This window comes from Hydractinia symbiolongicarpus, chromosome 13 (genome assembly GCF_029227915.1).
Source record: "Hydractinia symbiolongicarpus strain clone_291-10 chromosome 13, HSymV2.1, whole genome shotgun sequence".
In the NCBI taxonomy this organism is placed as follows: domain Eukaryota; kingdom Metazoa; phylum Cnidaria; class Hydrozoa; order Anthoathecata; family Hydractiniidae; genus Hydractinia; species Hydractinia symbiolongicarpus.
The window spans coordinates 15877350-15890342 of NC_079887.1; the positions used below are offsets into that span (position 1 = coordinate 15877350).

At 34.1% G+C, this 12993-nt stretch overlaps 3 protein-coding genes across 6 annotated transcripts in view; 2 read left to right on the forward strand and 1 right to left on the reverse strand.

Annotated features, from left to right (window-relative positions):
* Nucleotides 1–6907, reverse strand: part of LOC130622873 (protein unc-80 homolog) — a 44305-nt gene extending 37398 nt beyond the window's left edge. For 2 of the 4 annotated variants that reach the window (XM_057438326.1, XM_057438323.1), the window contains exons 1-2: nucleotides 5461–6906; nucleotides 5127–5226 (exon numbers count right to left, since the gene is read on the reverse strand). In XM_057438326.1, the coding sequence (XP_057294309.1) occupies nucleotides 5127–5141 (15 nt within the window). In that variant the 5' untranslated portion in view covers nucleotides 5142–5226; nucleotides 5461–6906. Of the gene's footprint in view, nucleotides 1–5004; nucleotides 5227–5460 lie in introns of all 4 variants that reach the window. The other 2 variants (XM_057438324.1, XM_057438325.1) reach the window with 2 other exon arrangements.
* Nucleotides 6908–9015: 2108 nt separating this feature from the next.
* LOC130622878 (proton-coupled zinc antiporter SLC30A9, mitochondrial-like) lies at nucleotides 9016–11671 on the forward strand. The gene has a single exon (XM_057438331.1). The coding sequence runs from the start codon at nucleotides 9051–9053 to the stop codon at nucleotides 10725–10727; it is 1677 nt and encodes a 558-aa protein (XP_057294314.1). The 5' UTR covers nucleotides 9016–9050; the 3' UTR covers nucleotides 10728–11671.
* LOC130622883 (uncharacterized) lies at nucleotides 11199–11776 on the forward strand. The gene is made up of 2 exons (XM_057438339.1): nucleotides 11199–11583; nucleotides 11649–11776. Coding segments are annotated over exons 1-2 (387 nt in total). The 3' UTR covers nucleotides 11651–11776.
* The last annotated feature ends 1217 nt before the right edge of the window (nucleotides 11777–12993 follow it).

A 12993-nucleotide genomic window follows, 5' to 3' on the forward strand; every position in this document is an offset into this window, starting at 1 on the left:
TATTCTACAGAAACAGGCAAGCCAGGCTACCTACATAAAGCTAGATTTGTTCACATTTTAAAATTATTTATTTTTATTTTTGGTGTTAGGTTGGAGTGCCATGCACATATACACCATTATAAGGTTGCCATATAAAGTCAAAATGTGCCACGACACTAATCATTTTTTCAGTGTGAATTTACCATTAGTATCAGATACACAGTAAATATGTTTACGTGATATGTTTACAAAAGCTCACAGAACTTCGCATCATTTTTCAGTGCACACATTCTTGTAGGTAAAAAGAAGGACAGAATGGGATAAAGTGGCTTATTAAAATTTACTGTGATTATTTGGAAGCACAAATTCCAAAAGGCATCAAAATTATTTTTTTAACCATATTCGCTATATCTTGAAAAAAAAAGTCAAATAAACCCATTTAAATGGGTTTATTTGACTTCTGTTGTCTGTTGTTTACATTTTCTACCTACAGGAATGTGTTTGCATGTCCATTGTTCTCAACATGAAATCAAAGCATTAGGCACAAAAAGCATGGCAAAAAGATGACAGATCAGTTGCTTTTCAATTTAAATAAAAATTAGAAAAAACTTGTACATCCTGAGAAATCCTAATGAATACAAACAAAAATGCTGGTCACAAACTACAGGGTCACATCAATCAATACTTAGGGGAACTTTTATTTGGTGTCGTATACAACTTAAGTGCATTGTGCATGACAATGCCACATATCTACATCATTTGATGATCACACTGCTGGAAGTAATTGTTTCTCTCTTAAAATAAGGGAGAGTTTATTCATACTACAAAATAGTCCATAGCTGAAAAACAATATTACATCAGTGCAATTATCAGTTTGTTTATTACATTGTATTTTTTTACATAAATTTAAGTTCACATTTACATAGGTTACGGAAAATACAATTCAAATTAATTACACAAGGGTATATTCAAACTAAAGTCATCATCATCATCATCATTCTCAGCTTAACGTCCGTTTTCCATGCTAGCATGGGTTGGACGGGGTATATTAATGACCCTCTTCCAATCTGATCTAGACTGTGTTAGATCTAAACTCAACTTCCTCTGTATCAAGTCTGTCCTTATAACCTCCTGCCAAGTCTTTCTAGGTCTGCCTCTAGGCTTTGCCCCTGGAACTATCAAGTCTCTACACTTTCTTACCCAATTATCCTCCTCCATTCTTTCCAAGTGCCCCAGCCAATTTAATCTTCTTATCTGGATAACATCTTCAATTCTACGGAGACTTAGCCTGCTTCTTAGCTCATCTGAACTCTTTCTGACTCTCAGACTGGCGTTACACATCCACCTAACCATTCTCATATCATTCCTTTCTAAACGGTCAAGATCTTCCTGCTTCACTGCCCATGTCTCACTACCGTACAACATAACACTTCTTACACAGGCCTCATACAACCTACCTTTTACCTCAATTGACAGGACTCTGCTAGTCAACAAAGGAAGTAACTCTCTGAACTTTTTCCAAGCAGAACCTATCCTGCAAGTAACACTTCTTTCAACACCCCCTTCACTGCCCAACATATCACATAAGTAACGGAAGTTCTCAACTATCTCTAACGAGCCACTGTTGTACATCATTAAAGCTGAAAATACTTCATTTTCTATAATCTCACCTTTGCAACGCTTGCATACAAACTGAATGTCAGCTCTTAACCTTCCACTAATACTACTGCACTTCTTATGTACCCAATGCTTGCAAGTCTGACAAAAAATTGAGTTACTACCAACCCCTTTCCTGCAAACTCCACAAGGCCACTTTCCAACTACAAGGTCACACTTGGCTGCAATGCTACTAATCATGACTTTAGACTTTGCTGTGTTTACCTTTAGCCCTTTCTCTTCTAGTCCTTCCACTTCTCAAACTTTTCAACTAATTCTTCCATCGACTCTGCCATGAGAACCAAATCATCTGCATACAATAACTCCCATGGACAACCTGTTCTGAACTCCATCGACAGCGCTTCTAAAACTACAACAAACAACAAAGGACTAAGTACAGAACCCTGATGTACACCAACATTTACACTAAATTCATCACTAAGTGAATCGTTAATCCTGACACAACTTCTAGCATTGCTGTACATAGACTGTACCATCATAACTAGCCACTCATCCACACCTAATTTTCTCATAGCCCACCAAATAACTTTACGTGGCACTCTGTCAAAAGCTTTCTCTAAATCTACAAAGGCAAAATAGAGATTCTTTAATTAAAGTGTGAAAGTAATTTCTTTAGGGATCATCTCAAAATGTTTGTATGTTTTTTTCGTATAATTGTACGAACGCTACGAAGTACTTCGTTTCGTGAAACGAATGTCATACAAAGTGCTTCGTTTAAAATAAAAAATGTAAACGAAGTTTATACAAACTTTTTTAATATATGATACAAACTCAAACGAAGTTTTTTTATCGTATAAAATGAAATGATACGAACTTTGAACAAAGTAAATTGCTATATGGCGTAATTGCGCATAATTATTTCAATACAAAACCAGAAACAAAAGAATTAAACAATTTTTTTTAAAAGACGAAAAGAAATGATATAATCTTTAAACGAAACCCGAAATAAAAGAGGTTGACTTCTTTGAAAAGACTAGTAAAATTGCATATTTATAGGTTCAATCCAAGGCGATCTTTTCGTTTTATACGATCCCGTTTTCATGATTTTTAAACGATCTATGGCGATCTTTTTGTTTTCTACGATCCTGTTTTCATGATTTTTAAACGATCTATGATGATCTTTCCGTTTTCTACGATCCTGTTTTCATGATTTTTAAACGATCTACGGCGATCTTTTCGTTTATCTACAATCCCGTTTTCATGATTTTTAAACGATCTACGGCGATCTTTTCGTTTTCTACGATCCCGTGTTCAGGATTTTTAAACGATCTACAGCGATCTTTTTGTTTTCTACGATCCTGTTTTCATGAATTTTAAACGTTCCACAGCGATCTTTTCGCTTTCTACGATCACGTTTTCATGATTTTTAAACGATCTATGGAGATGTTTTTGCTTTCTACGATGCCGTGGAGACGATCCCTAAAGACCTTAGATAATAAATCCAATTAAAATAAACGAAGTTCAAATAACGAAACGAACTTTATAATTGTTGAAAAAATTTCAATATAAAACTATAGATAATAGTCCAATTATAATAAACGAACCTCGTATAAGCAAATTTTTATACGAACTTCTTTTAAAATGATACGAACTACATACAAACTTTATTTTAAATGACACGAACTTTATGCGAACTTGTAATTTTGATGATACGAAAAAGTTCGTATTAAAAATAAAATGATACGAAAAATTTTATAAATCGATACAAAGTTTTTTATGCGAATTATACGAACTACGTACGAACATTTTGAGACAGTACCTTGATACGAGTTAGTAAAGGTTTCAAAAGACTATTGATGTAACTAAAATAGTTATGAAGAAATTAAAATAGTACTGATGCGTAGTGCATATATAATTACAATTTGATTAAAATCTGTCAAAGTATATACATATTTACAAAGGTTTTTTTAAACCTTTTCTCCTATTTAAACCCCACAATAGGTACATTAGGAAAGACTTTGCAATGTTCTTCATTTGGTGTCAAAAGCAAGTGGATTTTAGATAACATTCCCCTAATATTCATAAATGCTGGGTGATAAGTAATATTAAAGGTGAAATTATTATCATCATTCCTAGTTTTAAACCATCTTACTACTGTGACCTCTATCCTGCAACCATGATTCTAGCTCATTGCACCTCTTATCGAAAAATTCTGCCTCTGAACAAATCCTATTAAGCCTAAGTGCTTGACTATATGCTATACCTCTGATGGAATGAGGAACGTGACAAGATGAAACCTGTAGATACTGATAAGTATCAGTAGGTTCTACATAAAGGTTGGTAATAAGATGGTTGTCTTTGCAAATAACTTTTACATCTAAAAAATTAACACTACCTCTAGAAAATGAAAAAAAACTTAATGGTGGAATGGCAACTGTTTCAAAGTTCAAGAAACTTAATCAATTTTTCCTCTCCATGCTGCCACAACATAAAAATATCATCAATTTATCTCCATCAAACAAATCAGCCATAAAAATATTGGCATATAAAGGGGCCATTTTTGTCCCAATTGCTGTTCCTTGAAGCTGCCTTAAAAATTCTAGAGAACACACTCCACCAGATCCTTTAGTGTGTCTGAGACGCTCTTATCCTCCCTAACATCTAACGCCCTACGTCATCCTGATGAGGAATATTAGGGTAAAGTCCTACAACATCGACCATGCAGAGTAAAACACAACACCTGTTTTGCAATAGGTTGTAGATAATAATCTACAAATGAAATGTTTTCTGTAAAGTAGCCACAGTTAGAGATAACAGGTCGGCCTGGAACATTTTGCAGGCGCTTATGAACTTTAGGTAACAAATAAAACCTTCCTACTCTCGGATTTTCAACAAAAAAGTATTTCATCGTTTTGTTGCTAACATCGTTTTGTTGCTCACCTCTTAATTTAACTTTACTGAGATGCAACTTGATAATATTTACAAGAGGAATGACTACATCTCCTTGCACTTCTTTGTACACCTTCTTATCATCTAGTTGACTGTCAGCTTTCCGAAGGTAGTCTGACCTGTCCCACACTACGACTGCTGAGCCTTTGTCAGCCCTCTTGATTACTATCAAAGTATCATCTCTTAAAGTATACAAGGCCTGACGCTCATCTCTCGTCAAATTTGAAATTTTAATTTTCTGTCTATGGCTAAAATCTCCTCTCCTAATCTGCTAAGGTACATGTCCATAGCTCGTTTGAAACTTTTGTCTGACAAAACTTTTAGATCTCAGAATTTATTGAATAGTCCTGGTCCTTTTAATCCACGAGCAAGCCTATTCATAGCCAACCTGGCCATTCTGGCTAACTTACCGACTCCTGACTTAGTTAAAAGAACTAAGTAGACATAAATCTCTTTTACCTGGCCCCTTCTTTGTTGGTAACCAGGTTTTACACAAAAAATCCAATCATGCGGTTCTTAACTAATGTGGAGATGAACGCTGAAGGATCACAGATGAAGCAAGTCTGCACAACTGCACTTACAGGTGGAACAGACATTTTATCATGGATTTAATTGTAGATAATTTCTTCATTTGACAAATTTTTGTATACGTTTTGGTAAAATGTAGCTGAACTGGATGACCTGAAAAATAATAAATAAATTTATGAAAATGACAGTATAGTTATGCATACTATTTCAGACAAGTAGAAAAGGAAGTTAAGATTGAGAGAGTCGCGATTCAAACGTCCCACACTTTTCTACCACAAAATTAATGCGCAACAAAGATTAACCTTGAAACCAACCCGTATCGCACGTGTAACATCCTTTGCACGTGCGCTCCTAAACAAATAAATAGGCATTTTGAAAATCACATACCTGGAGCAAATTAGATACGCTACGCAATCAAGTAACATTGTCAACTGGTGGACGTGATTGATCACGTAAGCACATATTTACAAAATGAGAAGCCTGATGATGCTAGCCTGCTAAATAGAAGATGCTTTCTTAAAATACCTATGGCAAATAATTTAATAAGTATTATCCTAATTTGGCCATGTTATCAGCTAAAAAAATATTAGGTAGTGAGAAATTTCGAAAACATTGAAAACCATCCTTGAGCTCAACACCAATTGCACACCACAGTCCTTAGCTAATAAAGTTGTTTCTGACAATTGAAATTAATTTTTCTTTACCTATTTGTACAGTGGTTGATCGGTACTTCAGAAACTGAAAACAAGTTTTATATATTCTATTGTGTGGGAATATGAATATCCAGCATTCTCTTTAAGGCCACCATCAAAAATATGTTGTGTTCGCATCCTGATGACCCGGACCCCGGTTGGGTGTATTTTTTCCCGGGATTTTCAGATCGGAGCAAGCAAATTCGTTCCCAGGGCCAAGACAGTATAGCTCCACTCGACATCGTTTGTAGATAATTTTTCGCTGCCCTGTACACTGTCAGTGCCCTAAAGGAATTAATTCTTACTAAAATTAATTTTTGCGAGTTTTTGTCAATTTTGCATAGCTACATTAGTTCTGGCGAAAAAAAAAATAGTTTTGAAAATATCTCGCGAAATTTTTTCCCGGTTTTTTTTCGACTTACAGGCTCGGGTTTTTATTACCAAAAGGGAGTCAGCCTAGGGACGCGAACAAAACATATTTTTGATGACAGCCTAATACACCTTTACGATAATTCAATTGTGCATGCGTTCCTACGGCTTTCCATCGTTTTACAATATCGGAAAAAAGGAGGTAAAATTGTGTTTTTATGAGAGTTTGTTAGAGGCGAAAGCGTGTTTTCTCCAGTTTTTTAACTTCCGTCCAATCAATTTCTTTTAAATTTTCAGGAAACGTTAATAATAAAAAGATACAACTTATGTGTACTTTTCATTAAAAACAAAACGCGACAAGAAAAGTTCTCACGAAAAAACGTATTTTCTCCTTAATAAACTCTTATAAAAGTGTGATGTTTACCTCCTCCAATCGCAAAATAAGCTGCGATGGAGTGTTAGTTTTCCCGAATTATCGTAAAGGTGTATTGACTTTAGTTGACTTTATCTTATTACAAAAACAAAGCACCCAAAACAACTGATTTAACACTATGGTTGGTGTTCATCTAGTAAATTGGATGGTTCTCTCATTCAACACAACACAACGCAAAATCAATAGATGAAATAGACTACGCAGGGATAGAGGTGTATAGATTGTCTCATATAAAAGAGGTTCAAGAAACTTTGTTTTGCTAGCTATCTATAGGTAGCTAGTAAAACGGTAGATTTAGATGCTCCAGCTGTACTTCACTCCTGTGTCCTGTTCTTCCTCCTCTCGCTCGATTTATTTATGTTTTTGTCTCGCTTGCTGGAATTTGGAGGCAAATAAGATAAATTATTTTGTGTGTTGTTTACACCACACTACAACAGCCGGACCGAGAGAAGCGCCAAACGGTTAACAAACTAAAAGCAAAGCTTTCTTTTCTTAGAAGATAGAGGAAGATATGCATATTTTGCATGACTAGCCTCACAAATATCAAGGCATATACCCTCTCCATTATTTTAAGGAGTGGCCATGTCTTAGATAGAGAGTCCTAGAGTATTTAATGCTATGCAGACCCAATTTAGGAGGGTCCACGCTCTACCGAACCAGAAAACTGCTTTTGATGTCGCCGAAAAAGTTAGCTAGCTATGTCTCAAATGTTTATCGACAAATTAAACATCTGGAACTCAATAACATGAATTTAATGTCAATAGCCTAAATTTAAATTTATAAAGCATTGCCAATGCATTTATAAATTGAGGCCAGTACTTATCAGAGAGGGTAGTGACGTCAATAATTCTTTTCCTGCTTGGATAAATTAGGGACAACTCGGGACTAAATTGGGTAAGTTACTCAAACCTGGTTCCCTCAAATCAGTTGCAGAATGTATATTATAACCGTTTGTCAAAAGCACATAACCCATATTTTCTCGATCAGTGTTGCAAGATCTATACAATACAATGACATCAAACATGAATTTTGTTGAGTTTTGCTTATATCAGCAAAAGATTTTAACCCTTATATCCCTGTGTTCCAATAGTTTTCAAATGAGCTACGGAACTATAACAAAAAATGTTTGTTTGGAGAATTTCTCATGTGTGTCTTTTTGGGTTGCCGTCATGATTACTTATTCAAGTTACAGTTATACAAATATAGATTGTTCCAAAGCAATGTATGTAATAAAAGGATGTATATATTATGTTTTTATTTAAGAAAAATAACCTTATTTGATTACTCTATGGTACAGTAAATTTTATTTTCATATTTTTAATTGCTGTTGTTTATGAATTCTAAAGACTCCATACTAAAAGTATTCTCAACATTGTCTCAAGCAGGTTATTGTTATTTGAACAATAAGTTTTGCTGATCCATTTATCTTTTAGCAATGTAAGTTGTGCATATGCTGAAGCTTACTGTGCTGCAGTTGCTAGATGGATTTACAGACATCTTATCACGGCAGTGGATTAACTGTCATCATCATCATTCTTCGCTTAATGTTTGTTTTCCATGCTAGCATAGGCTGGAAAGTGTATATTAATAACCCTCTTCCAATCTGATCTAGACTGTGTCAAATTCCTCTGCACCAAGTTTGTCCTTATTGCCTCCTACCAAGTCCAGGAACTATCAAGCCTCTGCATTTTCTCACCCAATTATTCTCTTTCATTCTTTCAAAGTGTCTCAACTAACTCTATCTTCCTTTAACATCTTTAATGCTACTGATACCTAGCCAGCTTCTTAGCTCATCTGAACTTTTTCTGTTTCTTAGACTGGTTACACATCCACCTAATCGTTCTCATATAATTCCTTTCTAATCAGTCATGATATTCATGCTTTACTGCCCATGTCTTACTACTGTACAACATAAAACTTCTTGCACAAGCCTTATACAACCTACCTTACACCTTAATTAACAAGACTCTGCTGGAAGTAACTCTCTGAACTTTTTTCAACCAGACCCTATCCTGTAAGTAACAATTCTTCCAACATCCCCTTCACTACCCAACACATCACATAAATAACAGAACTTCTCAGCTATCTCTAATGAGCCACTGTTGTACATCATTAAAGCTGGAAATACTTCATTGTCTATAAATAACTGTATGTGTAACTATCAAAAGCTTTCTCTAAATCTACCAAAAATAAGAATTTTTTTTTTTGCTTATTTTTTTGGGTGGCAGTTTGCAGAATGGCAGAATTTAATTTGCTGGATAAGAAAATATATTACATTTGACGGGAATGTAATTTAAGGTGGATGATGAAAATTTTTGTTTTTTAAAAAAAAGATTTTTTCCTTAAAGTATCTTGATAGTAAAATAATCTTTAAATGTGCCATTGATTCACAAAAACCTTCTTGAGTCTTTAAACTTTGTTTCTTTGTTTAAACATAATAATTAGTTAATGATTTTATTTTTAGATCCTAAATTATTATAGTCATGAAGAATGCTTCGAAGCTGTCTGTGTATCTCGTTCAATTAAAAAAAGGGAGTGAAGTATTGGGTTCATGCAATGTTTTGAATTCAAAGCATAGATCATTTCACTGTACTTGTATTAAGTATAATACAACTGACAAAGGACCTAATATTTCAAGTACATATAAAAATGCTCATAATGATAAGAACATAAATAAAATGAATGTAGCTGTTGCTGACCAATCTTTTATTAAAGATGTTGTCTTTGATTCACCATCAGAGCAGCCATTTTATTATCGACCTGCTGCAAGCACCATAGATTACAACGTTGTGTATACAAAAAACACTTTTATATCAGCTTCACGAGCTTTAAGCGACTACTTGTTAACTCCTGAGGATTTAGAAGGAATGAGAAAAACGTTTGTTCGTACTGCTTACAATGACAGTAATGAACCCCCAGATTATTGTTATTTGAAACTAGATGTCGAGAAAAGAGCCCTGGAAAGATGGGGTAGTATGGAAGCTTTACGGAGAGAATGCGGACGAAGAAGAGAAGCATTGGAGGCTGGTGAAAGGTATAGAAAAGGTTTAAGTTCCTTAATTGGACATCTAAAAAAGACTGTTAAGGATCAAACAAAAAAAGAAGAGGAAAATAAACTTTTTGGTTCTCGCGCGCAACGAGAGCTAATGGTTAAAGGATCTGCTAAAGTTGTACTTTATGCTATTGCTTCAAACTTGACTGTTACGTTTATTAAATTTGGTGCATATTTTTACACTGGCTCAGCATCAATGCTGTCAGAAGCAATTCATTCATTGGCTGATGCGGCAAATCAAATGTTGCTAGGTGTTGGCATTTGGCAATCGATTAAGAAACCATCTCCAGACCATCCTTATGGTTGGTCCAAGTCTCGATATATCTACTCCCTTATTAGTGGTTGTGGAATATTTTTTCTGGGATGTGGATTTTCTGTGTACCATGGTATATCTGAACTTTTTACACCAACAAACTTGGAATCATTATACACTGCTTATGGTGTATTAGGTATCTCTTTTGCAGTTGAAAGCTTGACCATGGGACTAGCATTGAAACAAGTTATTAAAAGTGCTAATGAAAGTGGAGTTTCCCTTAGTGAGTATGTTACAAGAGGACGTGACCCTAATGCAGTAGCAGTGTTATTAGAAGATAGTGCTGCACTGATTGGAATTATTATTGCCGCAACTTCAATCGGATTGACAAATTATACTGGAAATGCAATTTTTGATGCTGTAGGATCTATTTCGATAGGAGCTCTTTTAGGAATTGTTGCAGTGTTCTTAATACAAAGAAATGCTGACTCGTTAGTAGGACGATCAATTCATCCTGATCGATTGAGGCAAATCATTAATGTTTTGGAAAATGACATTATGATTCGATCTCTTCATGATGTAAAAGCAACAGACATGGGGGCAGATACAGTACGATTTAAAGCTGAAGTCAATTTTGATGGGAGAGAACTTACTCGTGTCCATTTAAATCGCTTAGACATGGATGTTGTGTTACAAGAAATGAGAAAAATTAATACACCAGAACATGTTGAACAGTTTATGTTAGAACATGGGGAGCAAATTATTGATGTTCTTGGCTCTCAAGTTGATCGAATAGAACGAAATTTAAAAAAACATTCACCTGAAGTAAGACATGTTGATTTGGAGATATTGTAGCCATATTACTCAATTTGAAATAGTAATGTTTTTTGTTGCACAGTGTTTTTGTTGACGTAGATTATTTTAAATCAATTTAAGTCCTTGTTTTCTCTAAAAAAATTTAAAAAATTAACAGACCCTCTTTCAATAAACAAACTGTTTTTTTGTCTCAAGAATAAGTCAGTCCACATTACCAATATTGATGTCTTTAATAGTCTTTTTACTAGAGGCAAACAATAAAAAATGATTGTGGAACTGTAAGCCACATTTTCCTTGATTTTTTTTATTAAAGGGAAACTAAGGTCAAAAAAAAATGTTGTTAAAAAAAAATTAAGAACGTTGTATAACATCTAAATAAACCATTGAAAAAAAATTAACTCTTAATTTTCATTATTTAGGCTGTTTTAGCCCATTAAAGTTCTAAGGTTTTCTGAAATTAACCGTGTACTCCATTCACGGTTCCTCGTGAACCATACAGAATTATGACGTATGAGCCGCGAGACTCAAAATCACTTAGACATGGATAGCAGCGAAGAAAGTAGTTGTGCTAGTGAACATAGCGAAGTATATAGTTCTGAAACAGATACAAGTATTTGCAAAGGGTGTTATGATAACGAACCTGAATATACTGAAAGTCAGTTGAAAAACATTTGTTCATCAAAAACTGCGAATGATATTTCAGACGACGACGAAGATGAGGATTTAGACTCAAGCAGGTTAGAAAACTTACATTGGTGTAAGTGTAAAAAATGTGATATACACGAGTTAATGACTGTTGAAGAATGCAAGTGTTGTTTGGAGTTTACAACTTTACTGGGAGAAAAGCTGGAAGAGAATACATGTATTACCTTGCATAAAGATTTTAATATTCTTTGTTTAAATCGCACCGTATTAGAGACAGCAAGCATTAGACATCGCAGATATCAAAATAATTTCAAGGATATAAAATCTTTTCAAAACAAGTAAGCTTATTATTCTACCTTTCAAAACAAATATAAAATATTACTTCATATGCGAAAAAAAAATGCGTTCTTTATCTACATAAAAGTTCGTTTACTGAATGTGAGTCAAAGAATATTTAAAAATATATATACAACATTTTGTAAGGCCTAGGTTCCACAACAACAAAACATATTATATTCTTTTTAGACAACTACGCTTTCAGCATACAGACAATATACAGCTTGGGTGCATTACTATGAAACACTGGGAAAAGGATGTGGAGTTGTTATACCGGCATGCGTTGTGAAAAAAATTCGTGAAAGTTTCCCAGAAAAAGATGGAAAATATACAGAAAATATACAAGCCAAATTTCCTTGTTCTTATAAAAAAAAGTGTATAACAAACAAATCAAATCTACTTAGAAAATCGTTTTACTTTTTTATTTTTTTCAAGTATACTCAATTTTTCTGGACGATCTGTATACGCAATATTCCTTGGAGTGTCAAATCTGCCTTCCATATTTTCTACTTTCTTGTAGATGTTTTGGCCATCTAGTTTTCGTTGCACTACCTCCATAAGCAACTTTTCAATAAAATCATGAGATTTTGCTTCCATGACTGGCTTCGCAATCCACTCCTTTGAATTTACTTGATAAATATCGCCATCTCTTCTCGCCCAAAGCGCCGCAACCACTTCTCTCCTTAGTAATAACAGCCTGCTTTCTGTCTACGTTACAGTTGTGATCGAGAATAGCTAAATTTATCCGCGAGGCCATCACGTTCAATTCAAATTCAAATTCAAAAGAGTAGTAAAGACAAAATGTACAATTATAGTTAAGAAGTAAAATTCATCTTTTATGTCTTCATACATCAAATCAGGCGAACCTTATGGTATGGTTTCACTTACTCACTCGCGGATCATACGTCATTGCTCTCCATCGTAGAGTTTTTTATGTACTCTAACGGAGATGTAAATAATAACCTTTTTACACTAAAATCCTCATAAAAATACATTTTTTTTGAAAAAAAATTTAAGGTATCTTTTTTAAACAGTATAATAAACGTTTTTATGAAAAAAAAATTTTTGACCTTAGTTTCCCTTTAATTTAGGAACATATTAACATCTCTTCTATTTTATTTAAAAAAGTTTGTGACTTTAAATAATATAATCACACTTCATTCAAGTCAATGCATAATATACAATTATTTGTTTTTGTGGTACTTATATTGATAACAAGTGGATAGCTTATTATATCCTATAAGATGCAATGTATTGCTTATAGTGTTTTAAAATTTGTTTTGTGTTATTTAGTTGTTATCTGCCATTATATAGTCACGTTGGC